Source organism: Gymnodraco acuticeps, unplaced genomic scaffold, assembly GCF_902827175.1.
Source record: "Gymnodraco acuticeps unplaced genomic scaffold, fGymAcu1.1, whole genome shotgun sequence".
NCBI classification, from domain to species: Eukaryota; Metazoa; Chordata; class Actinopteri; order Perciformes; family Bathydraconidae; genus Gymnodraco; species Gymnodraco acuticeps.
This window is the reverse complement of record NW_022992150.1, coordinates 1,560,333-1,588,304: the sequence shown is the minus strand read 5'-3', so window position 1 is coordinate 1,588,304 and position 27,972 is coordinate 1,560,333. Positions and strand designations below refer to the sequence as shown.

The window sequence follows — 27,972 nt, the reverse complement described above, 5'->3', positions numbered from 1 at the left end:
CAATGTAACATGTTATATAGGTCTGCCATTATTATTTTTTAGGCAAATGTATGGATTAAGAATTTGAATATAAAAGGTTAACTATGAAACAGAATCTGAAAATGTATATGTACAATTTCACCATTTTGAAATATAGAAATATTCTTGAATAATACAAACTTTAGACTGGGAAAAGGGAGAGGACTTTGACTCCATCAAAGTTGTACAAATTGTTATCTTCCACAATTGTTCCTGGATGGAAAGCACATGGGGAACGTGTGGAGTGTCCTTGGACAATATTCTAACCCTAAATTGCATCTATAGGACATGTATTATCAGTGGTGTTAAGTAACTCATTACATTTACAGAAGTACTGTACTTGAGTATACTTTTGAGGTACTTGTACTGCACTTGCATATTTCCATGTTATGTTGTTTTTTTCTTCTACTCCACTACAATTTTGTAGAACCTTTAGTTATTCTGAAGATATATATTAATGATAAACAATAGAATCAACACTTAAAAAATACTTTAGATAAAACTGAATTAAATTCACATTCTACCCAGCAGTAAATAAAGTAATTGAAATTAGTTCCACCTTTACCAGCTTGATAAACACATCAAAACATAATATATATGATTCTGAAATGGGCCAATCTGCATAACGATTACTTTTAAGTACACAATCTTAAGTACACAATCTCTTAGTACTTGTTCCACATGTGGTAAATAATACGTGACCTACGATTTTCATCGTCATAACTACACTGTAGCTATGCACGTATGAGAAATAAAAGCCTTGAAACCTAATACAGGACAGCACGGCTGTTTTTTCATACTGCTTCCGCTTCAGACCGGCAGATGGCGACACCGGATCTAGTTTGGAAACTCCGCTTATCACGTGACAGCTTGCGGCGCGCTCCACTGTGCACCTGCAGAGAGGAGGAGGAGGAGGAGGAGTGGAGTTTGGATGCTCGGTCGAGCTGATCTGCCGCTTTTCACTCGAACTCAACACAAGTTCTTCGACCGAGTTTCACTGAGGAAGTCGTGGAATAGCTGGAACAGGAATGGAGCTTACGATAGGCCACTTTTGCTGTGTACTGCTGAGCCTCTGTGCAGGTAAGTTTTCTGCTCCCAACTGCCGGGGAGACACTTTGTGATTCTCATGGATTCTTTTTACTAAAACGGCGGCGAGCACAGTCTGGTCAGCCGTGTCACGTTACAACAACGCTGGCCTTATCACGGAACATGCCTGGTTCAAGAAGTAAAACATGCTGAAAACTTTATGTTGTGTTATATTACCTTTATGTTATGGTTAAAATTCAACTGGCTCAGTAGTAGTAGTAGTAGTACCAAACCACATTTTAATACACTTGAATTTACTCCGAGTAACTCTGACAACAGGTCAGTTTAGTTAGCTTGCACACCAGAACAAGCGTCCGGACAAACCACATTCAGTTAAACTAGTTACCAACATTGTATGCAAACTTTATTACTAAGCTTTTACTGATAATGTACGTTTTCTTACTTTATTTCATGCATTTTATCTCAATAACCCCATGCGTTACAAACAGTGGTTTATTTAACATGTTTAACAGGTAATAAGTGGTTGTCTTGAGGTTAATGGTCTTGTCTAAGGGAATGTTTAAATATATGGCAATATGTTTGATCCTCGGACAGAAATGAGATGGTAGCTATTATTTCCGTTTGATATCTGGTGGTGGTGGTTAAAACAATATCTTAATCCGCTCTCAAACCTGTGGCTGCAGGACTTCAAAGGGCGGCATTTTTGTCTGCCATCTGCCATCAGTGCTGAACCCCCCCACCCCCCTTCCACAGTCCCAAATCCCACACCATCGCATGTAACATAACCACATGTTGCTCCTGTGGACATCTCTGCTTAAATGGGTGTCTTTACCTTTTTAATCCTTCCAATATGAAAGTTAGGTCACCCTCAACGAGGGTTCTGCTGTTTGTTGACACCGTAGGTTGGTAGATAACAGTGGAGGTTGTGAAACCTTTGAACAACAGAATAGTTATTTTTAACCTTAACTAACTTATAGTTAATTATTCAAAGGATATCATATATTCTTTATTGGACTGGAAACCACATGGGCAGAGACAAGGGCTTTATTTTAACTCAAGTGTGGCTACCACTAACTTACCTTTTGGCATGTTTGTCATTCAAAGCAATACAGTTGAATACAAATTCAAGTTTGTATCCAAAAATGTCAAACTGTTTTTGTCTCATCGGGGTGATACATGTAGAAACATTGCTAATGTGATAAACTATATAATATCAATCTTAGTTTATTCATCTTAAAAGTATTAATATACCTCTTCAGTTTTGTTATTTGTAGCAATTTGATTCGTATGGGTGTGGCCTCCCTGGAATTTACCCTGAAACTAGCTGATCACTCCTCCCACTCCAAACAATAATGTGAAACTTTTTCTACAGACTCCTCTGTTGGCTTGTGCAATGCAGTGGTTATTGAAAAGTTTTGAGATTTGAATGGGAAGCCACAGAGCCATGGTCAGGGCAATGACATCCCATTCTGCTTCTTAGTGAGAAACCGTATGTGAGGAAGATGTGCTTTGTTTAGTTTCATCCAGGACAACTCTCTTTGTAAAAGCAGGGGCATTGGTGTAATATAAGGTTGTATACAGCATGTTGTTAAGCCTTCTTTTGTCTCATGACTACCATTGTTTTGTACACTAGTTTGGACTCATTACCATCTTAATGGAATCATGGCCTCATCATTTGGGCGCTGTTCTACTTCAGCGAACAAAAACAGTATCTGCCAGACTCGTAGCATTCTTTTAGCATGGCTTAGTAATACACAATAATAGCCCAACCCCTCTTAAAAGGCAAAATAACAAATGGGGTCGTTATGCTCCGCTTTCCTTGCTCTATTTGTCTGTGATCACATGGCATATATAATGTTGACAAAATGAAGAAAATGAATGTTGTGTAAAAGGAAGATCTTAAATGCTTTAATTTGTAGTCATTGATGAGTATTTAGCCAGTCATCATATTACAAGTCAAGCTTCTAAACAATTTGAGTCTATAAAGAAAATAGTAAAGGACATTTGTACACAGTGTAGTTGTGCAAATGCTTCTTTGATGGTTCCCCCCTCTTCTTTGTGGAGATGTTTTTTGATATGACAATGTTATCAGAGATGAAGTTGCTGTTGGGTTGGCATGCACTCGTGACAATGCAACAGATGCTGTTACAAACACTGAACAGTGTTACATGCAAGGGCTGACACATAGTTCTGCTAACAACATTTTAAGTTATTTGAAAGGTTTATAAATTAATTTCATCATTTTATTTGAATAAAGAAAATGTATTACCACAGTTTATAGAAAAAGGCAAGCTGCCTGCCCCCAGCTGTTCTGCCTTTTAAATCTGTCATCTAGAGCTTCTCCAAGAAACATTATGTGTTTGTCAATCATTAAACACCGTGGCTAGACCTGCCCGTCATATCTGTCCACTTCTTCCTTTTATCAACACACATTTTTTTAATTTAGTCTGTATATTTCTCATTCCTGATCCTGAACAATAATTTCCCCTAATTAAAGTTCTTCCGGACCCTTCATGTGTTCTCTTCCACTCCTTGTTTTGGTCAAAAGTCAAGCAAACAGAAACCTAGTGAACATGTGATCAGGCGCAGAAAGCAGTTACCTGATAAGCCTACGACCAAAGGCCCTGGCCAGGATCTGGTTGCTTGGTAACCTTTTGGAAACAGACACGCAGATCCAGGGAGTGTACTTGTGTGTGTGCACGCTCCAGTTGCTGTACAACACTACCCTCCCCCTTGCTTTTATGAATGATAGTATCCTCATTTAGAGCAGGAAATATCTGCTGTTGAAGTATTGAATATCTTGATACAATAATGCCTTGATCAGTCACTCTTCTTTGCAGAACTCTTATAAGCTGTTTTTGGATTGCTTAGGTGTTGTGAAGGAATAGTAACAACCATAAAGATGTGTGGAGGCATGTTCACCACAGTCTGAGCCATTGTCATTGGCCCCACGCAGACAGTCATGACTTGAGGTCATATTCACTTGTCATGATGACCCAGCAGTCCACTACTGGCCTCCTGTTGGCTGAAACATGTTGCAGCCACAGCTTCACCTCCAAGCATTCACCCTCTCTGCCCGGAGCCACCTGTCCTTGGAAATTAAGCAGGAACATGTAGAATCAAATTACACTCCAGGGACACGGCTTTGTCCTCCACAATCTGATGATGATTGGGACAACCACGTATGAATATTCACAGCCCGAGACGCTAATATTTTAGCGTGCCCGACCGTGCTGCACAAACCCTGTGCCAACTCCTGTTCACTTATATCCCGTCTTTACCTCGCCACATTACCCTGCCCCTGCCTCTTCCCACCCCCACCTTCCATTTTATATCCGAATTACTGAATGAACAAATTGCTGCCGGCTAGAGATGACTGAAAATGATTAATAGCGTTGCTTGTTTCTGAGTCCTGTTAATAGATGTGCAGCCACTCTGTATTCAGAGCTCATTCCTTTTTCACAGGTAGGGGCTAAAACTGCATCTGGGCTGCTGCCAACACATTGTTGTGGAAGATATATTGGCAAGATTATACGTGAATCCCTTGGTCATGAAGTCAATGTTACATTGACTGATATTTCTAGTTTGCATGTCTTCTAGTTCTAACTCTTACTCTCTCATCATTCTTAAGCCAAAGTATTGGCTTACTGACAGCCTCAGACTCCCCAGAGGCATGCAAATCATTTTCCAATAAGCATTGCTCTGGAGCAGTTTTGCCTTTGTGACACAAATTAGTGGCTGATCAGTTAATAAAGGTCATGCATAGGTCTTTTTCAACCTAGGGGAACAACATGTATTGTTCATTTTGCATGCTTGGTCAATTTGCTTGTTTAGTCTGATCCTCTGTCTAAAGTTATTTCATTTCAAATAATTAAAAGGAGCGAAAATTGGGCAGCTGAACCGGCAGAATATTGTAAATGAGAGCATATCAATATATTGTATTGCATGTTTGTACTGTATTAGCAAAAGTATTTTCATTTATACAACACAACTTGTTTTCATGGTTAGGAGGTTAGGAGTCTTGACCCTCCGTATGCAAGCGTCAATAAGTGCAAAGACGGTACTGATCTTTTCTGATGAATTGAGTATCTGCTGAACTGTTTTAAGGTAAACAGTAAAGTGGTGCACGAATGAGTCCCAAGACCTGGAAATTACTTAGCATTTTACTTCTTCTGCTTACCTTGTCTACAAGTCAACTTTGTTTTACCATATTGGTGGTTAGATGCCTTAAATTAGTTATGGGGTTAACACAAGCCTAATAGATTGTCAAGTTTTATTTAATAAAAAAATGACTTCAGTATTACCTCAGTCGTGAGTCTCCGAAGATCCTAACAAGTGACCAAATAACTACTAAACGTCATCACGCCAACACAAATCCATCTTTAGATTAGCGTCATGCAAGGCTATGCTAACATGATGCAGTTCGTTAAAAGCCTTGCATTAGATATTTACTTCTGCCGATTGCATTAACGCGAAAATCTGAAATTTAGCTCAACAGAGCATTAGGTTTATGTTAGAATAGAATAACTTTCCATATTCCCTTTAATTTCTGTACTAGGACTCAGTTGCTCTTTATTTGCCTTCTACATGGAAAATGTACTGGTGAGGATGCTGAATTTGTTTGCCTTTGATATGTAGCTTCAACCTCAGTTTAAGACCCTTAAGCGTTCTTGTTTTAGAACTAGTCAGAAACAGTAAAAGGTCAGACGGGGACTCCTGTGGTGAACGTCGGCTTGATTAATCGGCAGACGCTGGCTAGAAACGAGAATCCTGATTGTCTGCCTCTGTCAGTAATAACAGGACCCCATGGTTCAGAAATGAGTCACAATTTCAAGAAGTAAATGAGATTGAACATCTCAAACAAAGGGTTGGATAGAGATTGTGCCTGGCAAGAGACATTTCCCTTGCTATCCATGTATTCATGTGACCTATTGGTTAAAACAAGGTCGCTTCAATGCTGATTTCCCCTCTCTCTTGACTTCATCGGTCATCATTGCTGTGTCACGCTTTCAGTGCGATAAACAAGCCCAAAGTACATTCATCAAATAACAACTTGATGCCCAGCGTTGCAGTGCGCGGACGCCCTCTGCTTATAATGACGAATAATAGGCTCTTTGACAAATAAGCTGTTAACTGTGATGATGATAACAGTTTTCATATACCTCATATCTCAAATGAGCCTCGCCTGATTACATTTTATTCTAGATAAACGGCATAGAAGCAGAGAAAGTGCTGCACACTTGGCAGTGGAGGGTATTTGAAGGATTTTGTTATTAATTTTACCTTTTTAAAATGAAATGAGTCCTAAGCTTAAAGAGCCTGTGACAGCATCCCAACAACTGTTGTGCAATGAAATATTGGGCTACTAGTCATCTCGAACCATCAGATTAAAAAAGAAAAAGCGATACCGTTCCGTTAAATATCAATCATTTCGAACATCGCGGGAAATTCCTTCGACTCATTTTGAAGTTTTGGGGGAAGCCGGAAGTGACGTCAATGCGGGAACGCTTCACTGTGCGGCGAGAGAGCCAAACACGGACAAAGTGTGTTGTCATGCGTAGAAATGGTGAATTACTGAGTTTAGGCACGTTAATAACGTTTTAATGAAGTTGACTACAGTATATTCATATTTGTCAGTGCTTTCATGTCAATTCGGCGAACATAAACATAAATGATCGTGGTGAAGATGATGATTACATTAGGATTACAAATCGGTAGTGAGAGCTACTGAATTTCCTCCTGTAGGATGTGATATAAAAACAAATCGATTACTTTTGTAGTTGTAAACTCAAGTGGATGAAACTACATGTATTAGTGCTTTCATGTCAATTCGGCGAACATATGATAGATTAAATGATCGTGAGGATGATGATTTAAAAATCGTTTGTTTGTGCCGGTCTGCATTTCCTGATGAGAAAACAAACCGATGCTTTTTGTAGTTGTAGTACACCAACATGGATTAAACGTGTGTTTTTTTCACCACAATGTTGGGGAAATTAATGGATAAAATGCACGGATTATTATTATTATTATTCCCACTCCGATCGGGACACTAGGTCCACCGTTTCCCCTCAGCGAGGCTCCCCCCGTTGACAGTTTACGTGGGCTGGGTGCAGTCGCGGACTGGCCATCGGGACGAATCCCGATTCCCGATGGGCCGGTACCGAAGTGTGCCGGTACCGAAGTGGGCCGGTCGGATAAATCACTAGCACATCCCCCATAGGCGGCGCGTGAGGCTCAGGTTTGGGAAGGCTAAATAACTTTTTTTTACCTGACGCTGCCCGCCTCCGGCGTCTATAGAAAAGAGATCAACTCAGTGTGCGGAGTTTAAATCTCTCAAGTCATATTACAGGATAAAGGAAATACAGTTTAAACTGCCGTAGGCCTATGCAGAGAAGACGCCGACGTGTCGCACTTATCATTCATATTACATCATCAATCAGATCATCGATCATATAATATCATAATATATCATATATTTCCTTATCTGCCGTGTCTGGCCGTGCAACACTTACAGTGTCACATACTGTATGCAGAAGTATTATTTTTAGCAACACATTATGTTGACGAAACACTCGAGTCAAATGTAATTAAAGTCAGATCCACTCGTGTTTTAGACGTGAACGCGCTCTCAACTGGTGAGAGAAACCCTGGCTTGATTTACCGAGTTGATACCAGCGTCGTAGGACCGCTTAGCGAGATCTCGTTTGTTAGTTTGTTGTTGTTAGTTAGTTTGTTACTCAAACATATCCAGGGTCTATTGAACTGGCTTCGTAGTGCAGGGCACAGGTGGCTGGCAGCGCTAATGTCAAAGACACAGACATTGCATTATATTTGTATTTTTACCAGGATGCAGTGACACAAATATTTACATATTTACATTTACTATCTACAGCACCCGCCGCCCCTGACATCCCCCACTCCCCCCGTTGACAATTTACTAGCGGTACTGAAGTGGGCCGGTCGAGAGTCCCGGGATGATTTTTAGTCCCATTCCACCACTGGCTACATGACCGTATGATCGCCCATATTGACGCACCTCATTCCTAAACTTCTAACAGATACAACATAAACCGATCCTTCAGACTCATATGAGCTCTCAGACACGTTCAAAATGAAACTGTCTGAGCTTGCTGCTGTGTGCACCATCGTGCGTTTACATGCAGGTGCTGGGATCCTGAACGGTGCAGCTGGAGCGCTGTGCCCGCAATGACGTCACACGTAATTTGGCGGGACTTGAAGAATCCCCGAGAAGATCCAGGAAATGGTCAACATTGAAGGGCAGATTAATGGTTATCAAAGTACAAATATCCAAAATCAGTTCAGTAACGGTTTTCAAGGGGACAATATTTACTCAAATTGATGGGTTTGGATGATGGGGGAAACTCGTGTCACAGGCTCTTTAAGGCACAGCTTTTTTGTAAACAAGGCCTGGGATGTTTAACATTCATTTATGGAATGGTAATGGAGTCACTGTTTTCAAATGATGGATGTTTCTGGGTTTAACGTCTCTCGGACTTGCCTATTTTAATTCTGTTTAAACTGTATGCTACAAAACTGCCAGTATCCTGGTCTGTTAGGCATTACTCTACTTCAGTTGTTTTCCCTTTATGGCTATGTACTCTATTTGTTTTTGCATAATATTCTCACGGCATCTGAGCTAGCCATCTCAGTGTGAGGATGCGCAGTGTGGCAGGCCGGTCCCTGGGGTGCTGCATCAGGTGCTGGTGAGCAGTCTGCTCCTGCTTACCTGCTAGGTACTTGTCAGCTCAGCTCTACACATGCTTGAACCTCTGTTAGATTATCCTTTGTTCAATGTTAAAGAATTGGGCTTAGTTTAAGGCTACGAAGTGGAAAAAAACACACCTGACCATTTGATCTGACAACAAACCTTTTGTTACCGCTTCTTACTTACAATGGATGCATCATTTGGTAGATAAGCGTTTTATAATATATTGTGCATATCACATTATCAGCTAATGTCCGCGCATTGTGTTACTCATTGGAATAAGATTATATTTTGTCTTCCGGCAGTAAGCCCATTCTCTCAACCGCTAAGAACATTAGAGTTAATTGTGTGTCTAATCTTGAACAATATTGTGGCTGAGGAAATAAGGGACATAAGCAGAAGGTAGGGTGCATTTTGGGTGGAGGAAGGGTAAAGCAGCTGTTGAAGGAGCCAATTTTAGCACATCTCATTGAAAAGCATTACACATTGTCTAATGTGGATATGGGGAAAAGGGCAAGTAAGTGCTGTCTGTAGAAAGCCTCTATCTTGATTCAGTCCCAGTGGGTTTTTACTCGCTTTGGTGTTGATATTCATGTCAGTCTTTTTGTGTCTTGTCCTGATGTTTAATCATTACATGTTACTTGTTACATGTTATTTGCAATCATGTCAAATGATTTAGTTATGCTCCTGTCAATGGAAATTAAGAGATTTTTATGAAAAAGGCCTGTGTTTTTTACACATTTTACAACGCTATGATTGCTTGTGTTACAGATTTTAGAATTATATTAAAGCGGTTTCTAGTGAAAAATGAAGATGCCAGCCGAATCTTGTTAAGTGTGTTAAAGGAGTATACAAAGCGATACAGAATAAGACCTGGAAAATCCCATTTGTTGCCTCATAATCAAGCTGAAGCTACACTGAAGCCAAAGACAGCATTTCATATCCTTACATATGTATAGAGGTGAAATATCCTACGTAGGTTTTACATTTTAACCTAGAAATGCTTTGCAACTGCATATCTGTTTCATCTGTGCATTCTATAAATGGCATCAAGTGACCCTCACTATATCTCTGATGTGAATACATTTCACTGTTGGATATTATAAGATGCAATGGATGTTTACAGGTGGAGAAAGATTTATTGGAAGGAAAGCTACTGCATTTGAGCAAGATGTAACTAATCTCCTTTGGAAATATGAATGCAAGGAAACACTTTGTTTCATGAAAGAGCATTACATGAGATTAGATTAGATGAAAGCTTCCCCATTGGTCATGCAATGAAGAGAATCGAAAAATATACACTTTACATTTTTAGGGAACCAGAAGCATAACAAATGCATTATAAGAACAAGAACAGGCGCATACAAAATGTTGTACTTGAGTATATAACCATTAATACACGCTTTACAACATCAGGAAGATACGTCCCCAGCTGACACAGAAAGCGACTCAGGTTCTGGTCCAGGCTCTCGTCATCTCACGCCTAGACTACTGCAACTCCCTCCTGGCTGGTCTACCTGCATGTGCCATCCGACCTCTGCCGCTCACCCAGAATGCAGCGGCTCGTCTGGTCTTCAACCTTCCTAAATTCCCCCACACCACTCCGCTCCTACGCTCCCTTCACTGGCTTCCGGTAACTGCTAGAATCCACTTCAAGACACTGGTACTTGCTTACCATGCTGCGAATGGATCTGGCCCTTCGTACATCCAGGACATGGTTAAACCGTACACCCCAGCGCGTGCACTACGCTCTGCATCAGCCAAACGACTCGTTGCGCCCTCGCTGCGAGGGGGACCCAAGTTCCCAATGGGGAAAACACGTGGGTTTGCTGTCCTGGCTCCAAGATGGTGGAATGAGCTCCCCATTGACATCAGGACGGCAGATAGCTTGCACATCTTCTGGCGCAAACTGAAAACTCATCTCTTTCGACTCCACTTCGAGCGATAGAACTATTAACGAAGCACTTTTATACTAATAAAGGACTGGCTTTTCTAAAGCCAGTTGAGTAGCACTTGAAATGTTTTTGCTCTATGAAACCTGATGTACTTTTATGATTCTGTTTTCTTCAAGTTGTATTTTGTTGGACGAACGCACTTATTGTAAGTCGCTTTGGATAAAAGCATCAGCTAAATGCAATGTAATGTAATGTAATGTAATGTAATACAACTTTTTGTACCACACAGTAAAAGTCCGGCATTCAAATGTTTGATTCAAGTGTTAAAAAAAAGCTTAATTCGCACAATGTAGACTAGGGCTGCACGATATATCGTGTCGTGACGATAATCACGATATGCGCATGCGCGATATTCACATCGCGTGGATATGCGATTTTTTTATTTAAAAAAAAAAAAGTATTTTTTTTTAATATTTTATATTTTAGGACTTGCGATATTAAGTAGGCAAATTAACTCAAACACGTCATGTTACAATTATTTTGCTGCTTGCTACAAAAGTAAAACTTGTGTGGCTCTCATGTCAGAGGTACTTGAGTGACATGCAGGCTCTGCATGCACAGCAAACCACCAATCACAATCAAATCTCCAAAGCTAAAGGTAAAAGCACTGAATAAAGTAGTTTCATGTGTTTCTCCAGGGCAGTTTGGCGCTGCTAACCGAGCTAGCTCAGCTTTTTGCTCTGATAACTTAAGATCCAGACGTCCGTGACTAAAATCCTTCATCCGGTTAAATATAGTTTAAAAAATACCAATTGTATAGCATTAAAGTTCAAGAAAGGATGGTTTGCGGGGAAAAAACAGTATTTTCTTCAATTCCTGTATGTTTTCATATCGCAATATATATCGCAGTTTTTTCCAATATCGTGCAACCCTAATGTAGACTACATGAATCTACCTCACATCAAGATGGAGAGATCTAACATAATGCTGGATAGTTCAGTGAATAATAGTGTATTATATTGAACGACATTATAACAGGCAAAGCATTCAGTCCTCTCCAACAGACATTTTTTAAACGGGCACTGCACTTGTTCATTAAAATAATATTTCCCTGAAGTTATTACTCTTGGGTCGTTTTTGGATCTATGGGTATAATGGCCAGGACATCTGCTACAGTTGGGTACAGAAAAGGCTCAACGTCTGAACCACAGCAAGGTCAGCGAGCACCAACAGACATTTAATTACTGTAGTGCATCTCGCCGCCGTGTGAGGGAATCGGCAGCTGGCCCAGTCGTCCTCTAGAGAGAGGAGATTGAACTGAAAATAGCTCTGGGACTGGCCGCTTTATTTTGGTAATAATAATAATAATGCATTTTATTTATATAGTGCTTTTCACAACTCAAAGACGCTTTGGTAAGAACGTACATTACTGCACAACCTTAATCACAAGTGCTGCTGTTTTAATAAGCAGGCACACAGGGGCAACCGGGCTGCAGTGGTTGCTGGAAAGTTCCAAAGGAACCAGCTGTTAAGTGTCTTAATGGAGCCCATGTATAATTCATGGGCACACACAGAGCTTTAAGGCTAGCTGGCTGTCTTTCTGAGTGGCTGATAATTGGAAGGAGGAGAGTAAACCTGCTGTTACACTAGCTCCCACACCAACTCTTAGCACTCTTAGGTAAACATCAGCTCTGTATTTGTCTTTCTGATGAGAGTTAAGGGACAATTGATCAGCAGCAGGTACAGCTGTAACACTAGTCTTCAGCTGGAGTTGAATGACCTGTAGACTTAAAAAGAGGCTGTGACGGTCTACAATGTAAGCCAAGATATTATCAACTAAACAATAACTTCCCTATTGACTATTATTAATCAGGCATTCATGTTTGTGTACAGATGTAGCGCTTCATTTCAGACGCCTACCCGTGCGGCTCCGTGATCTGCACGGGGTGGGCCCCTGCTGAACAGGAACCCCCCCCCCCGCAGGACTTGATACGCCCCCTTGATAAATAAATGTAATTTTAATGAAACCAGCTGCAATGGATCATGGATCCACCAGGGGGAGCCGTGAAAAGCTGCCACACTGGAACTCATGTGAAATAAACAGCTGATAGATCTACAGGTATCTGATCGGATATTTGTTAAGATCCATATGTCATGGATAGGATCATATTCTGTGCTAAATAAGAGACGTGTAATCATTTACAAAACATCACCATGTTTTTATTTAACAAAATAATGTTGTTTAATTCACGTCGGTGTAAGTAGGCCTACAAAACCATCGCTATGTTTTTTCATCAGGAAATGCAGCCCGGCTCAAACAAACAATTTTCCATCATCGTCACGATCATTTAATGTATCATATGTTCGCGAATTGAAATGACTGCACTAATACATGTAGTTTAATCCACGTGAGTTTACAACAACAAAAATAATCGCTTTGTTTTTATATCACATCCGACCGGAGGAAAATGCAGCACGGCTCTCACTACCGATCATCCTAATCCCACGGGCAAACAATAATATGTACAGTGTTAATAGTTTACTGTATTATTAGTAGTGTTGTCACGATACCAACATTTTGGTTTCGATACCGATACCAAGTCAAGAATTGCGATTCCGATTCTTTTTCGATACTTTTCTTAAAAAAAGGGAAACAGTCTTAAATGTAATTATTGTGCTTTATTTCACACCAGAACCATAACACAAACTTTTAAACAATGAGAACAATAAACAAAATAAATGACAATAATTCGTATTAAATAAAATTAAGCATCATCTCAAACAACTTTTTTGTTTTATAAAATATAATTTGTTTTATATTTTATTAACATGTAATAGTACAGTAATATAAATAATTATTGACAAAATGTATATTGCAGATGTTAGCCACATTGGTAAGTTAGCTAAAAATATAGCCATATTAGACCGTTATCATTGCCATTAATTGCCTCGTTTGTCACAAAATAAATTACACTTGTTTGACTTAGATTTGAGGGCATGGGCTTGAGCATGATGTAATTATGTTATCTATCACATTCGCTAACCTGTCTGTCTTTCAATTCTTTAAACAGCTCTGGATTCCGGTCGGCGGGGTGCTTAGCCAAGTCTGATGTGTTGGCTCCCTTGGTTTGCAGGGATCTAAAACATTTCTCACAGACAGGCCTCGTGGTGTCCGTAGGCTTGCCCTCACTGTCAGAGATATAGCTCAAATACTTCCAAATTTCGCTTCTGGCGTCTTTTTTGTCAACAAGCCGAGGCGCAGCGGCAGCTGCACTCCCACTTGCAGCCATGCTTCTAGTTTTCTCACATGCTCTGGCAGCTAGCGCGTGGCCGCGTGCACGAGAGAGGGGAGGGACTTAGAACGTGTTTGAGAGGGGCGGGACTGCAGGCACGGCTGCAGTGCAGGGAGAGTGGAAGCAGAGCGCTGAACACACACGGCTCTTATTAAAACGGCGCTTTCTCACCGGAATACTTTTCCCCATCATTCTTAAAGTACCGATACTAATGAAACGGAGGAATCGTACCGTTTTTAATGGCAGGGTATCGCGGTACCTTTCAAGTATCGGTACACCGTGCAACACTAATTATTAGTGTCTAATATTACTGCTATAACAATCACACATTTTTTTTTTAAACAGTCTGAATGAAACGGCAGCTCTCAGGTGATCAGGTGTGTGTTTACCAGTGTTGGGACTAACGTGTTACAAACTAACGCATTACTGTAACGCCGTTACAGTGATTTAAATGGGTGCGTTACTGCGTTACATTATGTGATGGAACTGAACCGAATCTCCCTGCGGATGTAGCTTACAGGCGAATACAGGATGTCCTCTCACAGTACCATGGAAAAGTGAAAGTAACCAGAGAGGAGTGATGATTGGTTAACACGGGGTAACATTTCAGGGTAAGCCAATCAGAGACAGAGTATGGTGGGTCTTGCCTTATGGGGAAAATACACAGACACACAAACACTTGCTAACACACACACATACACAGCAACGCTCACCACCAGCACACACACACACTATGGCAGATGCAAGTATCAGCAAGAGCAGCAGCGCATTTACAACTTGGAGATATAACCACTATTTTCAATTTGTGGGGATAAAGGACGCACAAAATATTATGGTCAAATGTAAACTGTGTGCAGGACAAAAAGCATTGTCTACATCGAATAACAGCAATGCCAATCTCCTGAAGCACCTAACTAATGTACATGAGGCTATACAACTAGTCGCCAAAGACCCCACCGTCTCAACCACCGGCAGTGACCCAGATGGAGCAACACTATCTAAACAGCCAAAAAACGATTTTTTTTAAATCACCACATGTCACCCAGAGTCAACTAAACAGATTGATTGCTGAAAATAGTTTGTTTGTCTTCAGTGTCAGTCTGACAGTTTATTATTTATCTAATTGTTACTGCCAAAAGAGTGTAGTTCTTGTTTAATTGTTACACTGCCAAAATAGTGTAGTTCTTGTTAATGTGTACACTGTGGTGATTGATAGGGATGGGTATCGTTTGAAATGTATCGATTCCGATTTCGATTCCGGTTCTGCTTATCGATTCCGGTTCTTATCGATTCCCCGTTTCGATTCCAAAATTGTAAAATAAAGAGGTCAAACGTTTAGATAACAAAAATATATTTATTCTTAAAAGCTTTAACTGAAATTGTTACTAAAAAATATACATGCAATACAAATGTATTGCACAATAGCTGTGCTTTATTTTAACTGAGCTATGCCTGTGGCAAGCTATTAACAGGCATTACACTTTGCCTTTTCTTTTTCTTTTTTAGTGTAGTGGAGCCTCACTTCAGAGTGTTTACCGCGACCCATCTTTGGTGTTATGAAGTGACTGAGCTCGTGAAATGTCTACGGGAGGGCGGGGGGGGCATCGCTGCGGGGCAACTGTGGACCTCTGTCGCCTGTCAGCGCAATTTATATGATGCCGTTTAAAAAAATGAAGGGCGGTGCCGGCCGTCAGCGTACCGAGCCGGCCGTCAACGGCCCGCTGACGACCGGCCGTTCTGTGATTCTCCAGGTCCGCCCTGTATTCCACCGGGTCACCGCAGCACCGCGGTGCAGACGGACCCGCTGGAATACAGGGTCTACCGCGTTTAGGAACCGTTAAGCAGAACCGAAATTGTGTATTTTGTATGGTACCCGGTACCCGGCATTTTCTTATCGGTTCTCATCTGGAACCGAGTTTCGGTTCCCAACCCTAGTGATTGACATTATTCACCCACGGATCTATGGGTTGGGGTATTGTTCTGCACGGACATTTTAGTGAACCGGACTTCCTGTTTCCGCCGGTCTTCGCTTCCGGGAATGAAGTTGTTTACAATGGTTTTCAGATGCTAAATAAAAGTCTAGCTTGTACCTTTGATACCCCCGCCTCCGACTCCCATCTCTCGGCACCACAACACTGCCAAAAGAGTGTAGTTGTTTTTATTTCATATTGCACTACTTAGAACTTGATTGTTGAGGCTACAATAAAGATGCCTGCTTTATTGTTATTGCACAGATTACAGGTACTGAGACAACGAAATGCAGTTTAGCTTCTAACCAGGTGCAACAAGCAGTAAAGTGAAAAGTAATGTACACAATCTACAGAATAAAATATAGAATGAATTGAATGATGAATAAACAGTGAGGGGTATGAATACACTAGCAGCCTGTGAGCAGTATTAACAGTGTGTATGAATATGCTAAGATATATAAAGTATGAAAACGGTAAGCAGTGCAAGTATAGTATAAAATATATGGATATTAATTTCATGATAAACATTGTGGAACAATGATGAAAAATGTGAATGGAAGTGGCGACGTAAAACTGACACAAAACAACAACAAACAAAAATCTTTTGAGAATTTTTTTTGACCCCCCATGTTGCCTGTGCTGTATGCTGCAAACTCTTTGTTTAAAACTAATTGGCCATCGGAATGTGTGGAGTAAGTCTCCCAAGGGGGGTGGTCACATTCCACAGCTCTCCCCCCCCCCTCCTGTGATCTCCCAACCCCCAGTCTGTAGGTTTGTGTTCGCATATTTCAGTGTTAATTTTGGCAGCTGTTTTTGATTTAGTCTTAGTCTTTAGACGAAAATGGTTATTAATTTTAGTCACATTTTAGTCATTCTTATCCTTCGTAGTTTTAGTCGACGAAAACTCAAAACATGTTAGTCTAGTTTTAGTCGACGAAAACTCAAAACATGTTAGTCTAGTTTTAGTCGACGAAAACTCAAAACATGTTAGTCTAGTTTTAGTCGACGAAAACTCAAAACGTTTTAGTCAACTTTTAGTCGATGAAAAATTACATTTTAGTCAACTTTTAGTCAAAATGTGTCTCTATACTCTCTGAACGCTCCGTCCCCGGCAGATCTCTGTGTCCGCTGCAGCATGTCTGTTAGGCCCCGCCCCCCGCACACAGAGACACAGGGAGATCGCTCTTCTGGAATGAAGAGAGCGGAGATAATGATATTGCAAGTTAGAAACGTAAGATGCATTTTGACAGACAAGATGGACACTTGGGGGAAAATATGCTGCATTTTGTATGTCCGATAGTCCACCATTAACACCTTAGTCCCGTCTCGTCTCGTCAACGAAAACTAAATATACCTTTCGTCATAGTTTTCGTTATCAAGAATCTATTTTTAGCTCTTCATCGTCTCGTCTTAGTCATGTAAAAAAGGTTGTTGACGAACATTTTTCGTCATAGTTTTCGTTGACGAAATTAACACTGGCATTAAACTGTCGCACTTTCTGTTTCTATCACGCATTGCAGGTATGAAAGGGTCTGTGCCGGAAATATCAAACATTTAATAAAAGTGAAAAACAATGAACAAGACTTCAGACGTATTCATCATAATTAATTATATTTATTCCGTTTGGATGTAGGATTTTTGACTTTGTTTAGAGCAGTGATCTTCTCTGCAGCAGAGAGCTAAGCGCTGTCAGACCGGACCTAACCCTGAAAAGTATTATCATCTGAAATTAATCATGTTATTAGTATTAAATACATATAAGTATTTTTACAACTTGTATTTAGAAATACTCTGTTGTAATTATTGATGCATAAATGTGTTCATCCATTCAATGTGGCATCTGCTATAATGGGGTTAATGTATGATATTACTTAATAATACAATACATTATAATATATGATATGATAATTATATTTTAGTTTTATTCATTTTTTATTACATAGTTTCTCATTATTATTATTTTAATTTTTATCGCTCATCTTATTTTTGATTTTATTAATCTGTGTGAATCTGTGCTATCCTGTTTTTCACTCTTACCCTGTTGCTGTTTGAACTACTGAATTTCCCCACGGGGATTAATAAAGGTCCATCTTATCTTATCTTAATATATAAGTTGATTTACTTCAATCTACTGTACTGTGTAAAAACACCCCAACAATATTACAAAAAATATACTGCATAAAGAAAACTACTTTATTTGATCTAAAACTGATGTTTTTTCATTATAGTAGCCTGTGAAAACCATAACAAATAAGTGATTACATGCTACAGTATTCAACAAACACAACTGCAGAGCTGCAAACATTGCAAACAGACTAAGTTCTACAACACCCAGTTGTCTTTGTGTATTTGTGAATGAAGCGCCATCTCATGGTTAAATCCTGTAATTGAACAAATGGGGAAATTTGGCAACGCCCTCTAGCAATTTGGCAACACCCCCAGCCACTGGGATCCGCTGGGCTTTTGACTGGGACACACCCATGTGAGTTCTATCTGGAGTGCTACATCTGTAGAACTGTTGCGTCGTAAGAGCTTAAAAGACCTTGTCAAAAAGACAAATTAATTTGGACACAAAAAGTTGTTGATTATCGCTCTGCTGTAAAATAGTGTGGGGGAAACTAGCGGCATGCCCCTGACCAGGATCTAAGTGAACAGATAGTGATGTAAACCTTGTGGGATGGCTTTATCAGGTTGGGAAATACATCTTTAACTGCTTTTAATTCTCTATCAAGATTCAACAGGGATTCTGTTATCGTATATTTTTTAGTACTGGCCACGCCATGAAGGTGAACAGTGGACATTGTGTTGTGTCTGTCACTTTCTCTGAGATGATGTACTTGTCAGCCTGGTCCAGACTGCCATTTTAAGAGACTACTCTTGGGTCAGACCTTTTTAGATGTCATTCGAGCCAGCAGGGAGTTGGCTTGTAGTCTAGGTTTCAGGCAAAAGCACTTTACTACATCTACTAAACACTCCTGAGCCAGACAACCTTGCTGACACTTTTTCAAGTGTCAAGGTATTTGTAAATGCCAATTTTCCCAAGATATTGTTAGGATGGTATAAATTGAGTTTAAGATATAGAAGACAAATTAGTTAGACAATATAAATCGTAGGCATTCTTCCTCTTAGCCATTAATGAATAGAAAACGTTACTGATGTAAGGTTTCTACTCACAACAAAGCTCAAACTTGATTTACTTGTTCGTCCTGAAAGATGACATTTTTATTATACGAATAAGTTAGCATTTTTCACAGAGTAGTCTAGTTGAGCCAGTTGTAACCAGACGGTGGCCCAGTGTGTAGTTTGTAGCAGAAATTGAATATAATATTCATGTTTTTTAATTGTAGAAAACTGAAATAGAACATATCAAAACATGAACAGACTGAAACGGGTCCATTGAGTTTTTATTGGGATTGGAGTGCATCATTGTCACATGGAATCAGATTGAGAGGTTTTCCAATGCAGCATGTAATTTAAAGCACAATTATATTTCATTGAAACTCTATGCTGTTCAATCTCTTTACATCAAATATCAAACCCTTAGTTGATGTTACCACGGTAACCATGGGTATCTCCAAATCAACCAGGACTGAAATCTGAAGCATTACAACGTTAATGACTTGATTGCTCTTTTATTTAACTGTCATTAAAGAATATTACATCATTTGATTATCATTTCAATACATCCCTTTGTTTCAGAAAGCTCTTGTTCATTTGTTTCTTGTTGAATTCTTAATTAAAAATAGACGAGGGAAGATGTTGTATGTGCAATTGCTTTTATCTTGGGTTGTGAGGTTCCTCATTGCATCCCTAGTATCGGCTTTACACGGCTGCTTATTACAACATAGCAGAGCTGCGGCTCTTTGATTCTAAAGCAATTTCATGCTCTGGAGTCCAATTTAATGTGAGAGTAACTTAAATGTCAATGTACACCGTGCTTAATGTTTTCTGAAGGAGTTTGTGTAGAGTTTGCAGTGATAAGCTCTCTATGGTTTTTTTCTTTTAGATGCTTGGGTTGTTGAGATTGATATAATTATCTTACGCAGACTATCAGAGTCAAAATAACTACATATAGAATCCCCTTTTAAATCTGAGATTTCCATCTTCAATGGGCTTAGTGAATTTATTTCTAATGTCCAGACTCCTCTGTAGAAGCCTGTCGAGCCTCATCCTGTGCGCAGTTAAACAGTTAAACAACAGGACAGAGAGAAATACTTCTGTCTTGACTTCAAAAGTAGGATTTCCTCTTTGTGTAGGATAGATTAGCTAACGCTAAAATGCCCCATCTTGTCATTTAAAGGTGGGGTAGGTAATTTTGGAGTAACCAGCTCGAGTGCGCTAGAATTTGAAAATACACAACCGGAAAAAATCTGCCACTTCCACGAACGCGCACATGACCAATGAGAGCACGAGATAAGTTTGTGCACAGATGGAAGGCTGACAGGCAGGTAGGCCATCCAGTTATTTTAGCCGGGCCGGCTAAAATGATTGGTCATGCTTTTTACAGTACTACGGCTTCCACAGATTACATTTTTTAATGTATTTATTGTCAAAGCATTTCATATATTCATTGCTATCGGGATGTTAAGAGCATTCCATGGAATATAACAAAAAGTGTTTCTGAAATAAATGACATAACCCATCTTTAATGTGATATGTAGAGTCGACTGGCTGTTTTTAGCTTTCTCATCTTTTTTTGGCTGCGAGTGCGAGCTAGAGGCATGAATAAAGCCACTAGTCTCGGTTAAGCTGTAACAACAAATGACAGTCTTCGCCTTCAGCGTCCTACAAGGCTTAACACTCAGGTGCATTTACTACACCTGCCTTCAAGAGCCTCAGAGAGAAGAAGAACTCCAGCCTTGAAGCACCAGGCCTTTTCCACAGCCTGTGCAGGGGAGGAAAGAAAAGGGATTATCCATCTTGTTATCTTTTAACAGCGGCCTTATCTTGATGTCCTGCTGTAGTGTCTCCCCCCACACAGAGGACAGGAAGAGACTGTCTGTGTTGTTACACTTTCACAAAGACCTCATTCTGCCTGGACGAGAGTGCTTTGGACAGGATGAGCGGGTTTAGAGAGATGGGATGTTATAAATGCATTTGAAAAGGCATTGATGTTTTAGCAGTTATTACTAAGTACTTTGTCAATACACACTTTTTGTCCTCAGGGAGCTTTCAGCGGCAATTGGATATCTTTGGACTCAAATAGTCCGTGTTGGTCGTTTTTAGCCTTTTACTGCACACTCTGGGCATGTAACACATAGGAATGTGTAATCTCAACAAATGTCCAGAAGACCACCGTCATATAATGTCCTTCTGGCAGGGAACCTTATTTTAGACCAAGCCTAGAGAAAACGGCGTAAACATAGCAGACTCATTGAATGCCTTCAAGCCAATCTAGCCGACGTCACACATGCCTCTGCACTGCATGGAAAATAGGTTCCTGAGGTAATATCTTAAGCTGCAGGAGTTCGCCTTTTTGCATTCTACTCAAAACATGAGAAATCACCTTTTTAAAGACTCACTTCATAGCAATTTATACCCAGCAAACAAACTCAGTCAATAACTTTATGTCAGATGGAATAAGTTAGTTTTTCATTGTTTATTTTTTGTATCTCCATGGTAATGAAGATTTTGGCAAACAGTTTATTTAAATAGTGGGCAGACTTTTTGAGATGTGATAAGGGAGGAAGCTAGGAATTCATTGCGAGGTGTTTTTGTTTGAATTCTTGATACTTTGACTTGCCTCTGTCTGCAGTCTGGCCCCACACCTTAATCCTTTTAGTGGTTTGGCAGTGAGCCATGAGAGTCTTCATAGGTATTTACTTTACATACATTTTGTGTTCATTTGACTGGATTACCCAACTAAACACTCATTTTTCTCTACTAGTTACGAATGAGAAAAATGTCCTCAGTTGACCGAACCAAGCTGCCCGAGTTGTTAGTGTCAGTGATTTGCTTCAGATGCTATGAGGAAGCCCTTTCTCATCGCTGTGAAAGGCAAATCTGACTTAACCTGCTCTGTTCATTCTCATGTACTCTTTTCCCCTCGACATGGTGAAGTGAATCATTCAGCCCACTTCAGACTGAACAGATGAAATTGCTTAGCTCTGGAAATTCCAGACATGTGAAATTGTTTCCCCTCCTGGAGAGTTTGAGTTTTCACTAATGACCTTGAGCACCAGGCTTGTTAGGAGCTACAGAAAAAACTTCTAATCCCTCATTTTGCCCTGGATTTCAAGGGGAATGGTCTACTACTTTGATACTCATGCTCTACTGCTTTAAGCCGACTTATTATGTGTTCAACAATTGTGAGAAACTTTTATTTGTATGCTTCCACATTTAGCTTTGTTTCTGCATTGCAAATGAGCATCTGAGTTTGAATGTTTTCTAAAACCTACATTTGATCATCTGTATCGCCTCTGCAACACGTCCTATCCACAGTGGAACCGCTCTGACAGTCCATCATCAGTCTAAATGAAGTAGCTGCACTCTGCTGCACTTGTGTCTCAGTGTGTGACCAGCGAGGCTGCCTCCTGATCACAGTTGGCATTGTGCCTTGGGGCGCGGACAAAGGCTGGGGCCGGGGTGCCGGCAGGGGCTCTCTCTGTATCAGGCACTTTATTTGTTTTGGGGGATGTGGGGCCTGGCATGGCCTACTCCCCCTCAGTGAGGAGGAGAAACTCCTGTGTCGGAGAGAGACGCCCCACGACTACACCCCACTGAGACATTTGGCTTTCATTTATTTTCACAGTAAACCGCTGGAAGTCTGGAACACATATACTTGCCTTTGATAAACAGTATTTCTTTTCAACAGCCTTACACACTTTTATTAAAGTGAATTTAAAACATCACCTCACCTTCCTGAGGTCATCCCACAATTGTATTACCATTTACCCTCTTTGTGCCAGACCTCCACATGCATCTTGGGTAATCTTGTTAAAGCTTGATAAAATAAAATGACTAAATGCACCATTTTGACTTTTATTTGCCCGACCACCTACGAAGATGTCAGAAACACATGTCATCACCTCAGCAACATGTGATTGCAGTTCGTCTGACTCTCTGTGCACATATTGGAGATATTTGAGCAAATGGGCCATGAGCACAGCAGGTCTCATGTGTATGTTAAGTCACATTGAAGTGTGATTGTTAACCGTATTTGGATTTTTTTTAAAAACCAAATGTTTATGGCAGTTGTTGTAGGAATAAAAATTAGCCAACAAATACCTCTGTGCTGTCTCTTTGGCTCACGCCTTCTCCAATAATCAGAGGCTGATGATTGATTTAAAACCTCCTCTGAGCAACCAGCCCTCTTGACCTGTAATGAGGATGAAGTGGCAACAGAAACAGAGTATGTTGTGTTTGAGGCCTTTTTCAGTTTTGCACCATTTCCCAAGTCATGCATACGGCTTTCGCACATTCCCTGATGGCTTGCAGTGAATTGTTTTGGGTTTGTTCCCCCTGTGTAGTGAGGAGGACATGATTTTGTAATTAATTCTCTGGCATCTCTGACTGAAGAAGAAAACACTCCAGCTGTTTGTATCTCCTTGGTGTGACACCCACTTATACATACAGACAAATAAACAATGCATTCCATTGTATCACTGAAACGCCTCATATTCAGCACCTTCATGTCCCTTCGTCTCTTTTCTGGTTTCATTTCCTCCTCACATGACTATATTGGCACACTTGCAGTTGTTCCCCATGTGGGTGTTATCAGCGAGCTATCTGCAAGCTCCTTGGACTGGCGACTCGCCTATCAGCTTTTTGGAGTGCCAGCCCCCCCCCCCACAGCATTGTCCATATCTCACTGTCCCTGGGCTTCAACAGATGCTGAGGGACACAGGCCTTTTGTATGTGTGACTGTGTGTTTCCACAGGTCTCAGGGACACTGGGGGGTCTTATCTGACTCTCCAGGGTTCTTTATATAAATGGGCCTCCTCTCACAGAGATGGGGGAAGGGATGTATATTTGGCCAGTGCTGCTTGTAATGGTTTGTGCCTAGCTTTAGAGCAATTGATGGTGGCAGAGAGGGTTAGATGAGCAGCTTCTGATTAAATGCACCGACCTGCATCTTGTCAAATCCCTACTGCTTTCTATAAATATAGGGTGCAATCTCAACGCCATATCTTGACAGTCCCTGTGATGATGAACACCTTTTTGATTAACCAGACCATTAGGAACAAGCTATTGTGTATTTGTATTTCCTCTCTCTGTTCTTCCTTTCTGTACTTCCTTTTTTCTATCAATTGAAACATCAGCTTTTACCAACCTGATCGGTCGGATTAGAAATCTAATTTGAATGCACACGAATATCACTTGTTTTTATTTTCTTATTAATATGAATTTACTATGAGCCTTATCCTGCACAATAATCAATAACTCACCTTCACGTTTTTCTATTGTTATGGGTTTTTATTTGGTTTATTTTTACATTTAAAATTGTTCAAAAAGTATATTATTTTCCTTGTAAAGAAAACATGTAATTCTTAACGCCATATTCCACATTTGGAATGTACTATTAAGAAGAATGTTATATTCATAAACACATATAGATGTCCTAATTGTAGAAACATTTTTGATTGAATTGACAAAACAACCTTTTTGAATGATTGGTTGCTGTGGACATTCACAGCAGGGGTGATTGCCACACTCCCCATAGGCTCATAGAAAAGCTGTCAAATGCTCAGGCAGTCTAGTAAAGTGCCTGTCATTCCTCACCCCTTCAACATTTAATGTTCAATTATGTCAAAACAGCCTTTAGGTCATCTGCACGGGGAATTGATGGCAGCTCTGTGTGGCAAGGGGAGCTTTCAGGCTGCATTGCAGCACAATCGGTGTGGTTCAAGAGTCCCAGCCCTCTGCAACACTAAATAAACCACGGATGCACTAGCTCTCGGGGTGCCCACAGTGCTTCAAATTGAATAGTTCCAGCGGGGGCACTGGAGCGAGTGTTCAGATCCTTCTCTTTGGGCAGCAAAGTTATAAAGTTATCCTCTGCTGTTCCCGAAGTAATTGATGTTCTTTGGCGTGGTCACTGGGGATAGGCTTAACTGTGTTATGATGGGCAGAGCGTCTGTGCTGTTTTAATTTGGGTATTCCCCCAGGTTGCAGTTTCACTAAAAACAATTACCAACACTTTTTAAAAGCTCTGTCACTGTTGTTTTTTTATTCTAATTAGTGATACATTGCCTCGTTTATTTGAAAACAACACATTGTTTTCAAGATTGTTAGCTGTGGGTGGGTTGTTTTTCAAGAAGCACTAAACTGAAAATATTTTCACTGGCATTGTTTATATGAGAAAAATATGTTAATTCCCACTTTCATCTTTCACACTCCCCCTCATACATTTCTTTTTTTATTAGCTGTTTTACTGCAATACTAAAGCACTTCTTTCACTGCCACTGAGGCCAACATGAGACCACATGCTAGTGTAGTGGAACTTCAGAGAGCCGACCTTGAAGAAGGTAAACGGAAGTAAATCCCAGCGCAACATCACTCACCTCTTTCACCGAGGCAAGCCTTTTCTTGTTGCAGTTGTTGTTATGTTGTGAGCCTGAAATAGCTGCTGCCTTTATCTCCCCACGGTAAGACTTTGCTTTTCAGACTTTACTCCAAAGGATGCTCTGTAAGGTCAAAGGGTTGAGGAGAAAGAGGCTTATGATCTGCAGAGGCCCCTGACAAAGCTCAGAGGGTCTTTAGCTGGCTAGTGGAGGTTAGCTTGTTAGTGTTTCCTTGTTTCAGGGTTTAATTCTGTCTCCTGAAGCTACTGCTAGCACTTAATCATATCTGCCTAGACTTTTTACACACTTGCATAAATGGTAACCATTTACATGTCATGGAGAAACTAAGCTATTAGCTAATTGCACATATATTAGTATCAGTAGATTTTTTTTTAACCTCTGTATTATCTATGTACTTGATGCCTTCCAGTTGATATTTCCTACTTCCAACCTCCAAATGTTCCAGGTACTAAACACTAATACAAAATAACGTTTATGTTGCAACTGCACACACAATTGGAGTCCATGCAGACCCATTTGTGTACTTCCAAAAAAACCAAAATAATGAGGTAACAGATGCCATCGCATATTTTATTTTAAGGCAAAACAAATTATAATATATATATATTCTGACCACCCTCAAAAAATACTGAAAGATATTATTTAATGAGAAAAACAAAGAAAGGAAAGCCACACATTGACAAGTTGTCATGATTTATTTTCATCTCATTATTTCAATTATCAAAGCTATGCTTGTTTGTAATGTTCCTGTTAATAAAGATGCCTCACTAAAACAGGTTTGAGCTGACTTCCACAAACGCTCATTAATACCGAGGTAACTTTAACTTCCCTTTTCCCAACTGTCTCCTTTGTCTCCACCTACTTGCCCTCTCTCTCCCTCTCTGTCTACCTACCTTTCTCTCTCATTCGGTCTCTCAAGCGCCCCGGCAACCTTCTCAGAGGGATTGGTTGCCAGGAGACAGGATTCTCTCCCCATTGTATGCCGACAAAGGTAGAGGGGGTGGGCTGCGGGGTTACAATCAGCGGGACCGGAGAGAATCGTAGGCCTTGGGGGACTGGCACTCCACAATCATGGGTGTGTTGGAGAAGAGGAGGACAGGCAGGCACGGAGGGGTGGGGGGTTGAGTGAGTGAATGGCAGTGGGGGTATTGGGTGGAGCACGCTGACACCCTAAATTCCTCTTGTTCATTCCCAGTGTCCCAGTAACCATGCTGGGATGTGCTGTGTCAGACAGCGTGGGGGAGACGGGAGGGAAAGAGACCATGCCATGAATTGTTATTAAGAGAGACTTTTTAATTAGCTAGCGTGCCCTCCCCCCACTGCTCGGCTTTCCCACTACGTTGACACACACAGACACATACAGTGGCACACATTCTTACTACAGTAGACACTGAGCTCAAGGAAGTTGTGTATGTGTCTGCTGTCCATGCTTGACTGCATTTATCAACGGTCTATTTCTTATTGTTTTCCTTGGACTGTAATGATGGTCTCTTATCAGTCGATTATATTACCTTGAAGCAACAAGGCCAGTTCACTTTAGCTGTGGTGGCATTTCTCCAAATATAGACTGACAGTCACCCTATACAAGCCAGTAATTATATGGAGCACAATCTCACCGTAGCAGAGACTTTGAGGTCAGTAAGATCATTTCTGTTCCGAGTCACATAGTCACTGATTAACACTGAGCTGACTTTTACAGGTTACAGGGTTATTTTGTTGTTGGCCGTGAGAAGCTAGGGGCAGCGGGCTAGCGGGTCAGGTATGTTTTTGATTAGGGCTATTATTTTTAATTGGTCATGAAAAGCTTGGTGAATATTAAGGCCCTAGAACCAATTTCCGAATCATCTTTCTGCTTTGAGTTATGGGGTCCTATGAGAACATAGTTGTCTGCCAAGCTTCCTTTTCTCGTATAACTAATGTGACACCTTTGTGTCGATGGCAGCCAAGTGGGCTTACCTGGTCGCATAATCTTCACCGTGACTCAATTCTCTTCTTCGTGTCCTGTTTACAGACCTCATTTTATTGGCATTTAATTAAAAATGATTATTTTGACTAAGCTTGTCTCTCAGTTGTAGTGATTGTACACAAAGTGTAAACATGTGCCCCTTTTTCTTTAGGATCCTTTTTGTATAGTTTGATGTTTTTGCTCATTTGTAACACACCTTCAATATTTCTCTTCAAAATTAAATAAGCTTAATAGGTAACAGTCATAGTTAAAGTAAATATATTAAGAGTGTGACTTAAACAAGATTAGGACCAAACAAGTGAATATAGATGGGGCCAAAAGTAAAACATGTCTCTTAAATAACCAAAACTGTTCAAACTTTGGCAAAACATTTAAGTTTACAGCTGGAGGTCTCCATCACTCAGTGAAAGTAGGTGTTTATTTTCATGGCTTGAACATCTGCCTTGCTATCATTTCAGATGAACTTTGGCTTTAAATAAAGCTACACTATCATCTCATTTGCATTCACCACAGTTCCTCTCCACAACTTT

General features: G+C 40.4%; 1 protein-coding gene across 1 annotated transcript in view; it reads left to right on the top strand.

Annotated features, from left to right (window-relative positions):
* Positions 1-901: 901 nt before the first annotated feature.
* Positions 902-27,972, top strand: part of cxadr (CXADR Ig-like cell adhesion molecule) — a 46,498-nt gene continuing 19,427 nt past the window's right edge. The window contains exon 1 of the mRNA XM_034204206.1: positions 902-1,098. Within this exon, the coding sequence (XP_034060097.1) occupies positions 1,047-1,098 (52 nt within the window). The 5' untranslated portion in view covers positions 902-1,046. The remainder of the gene's footprint in view (positions 1,099-27,972) is intronic.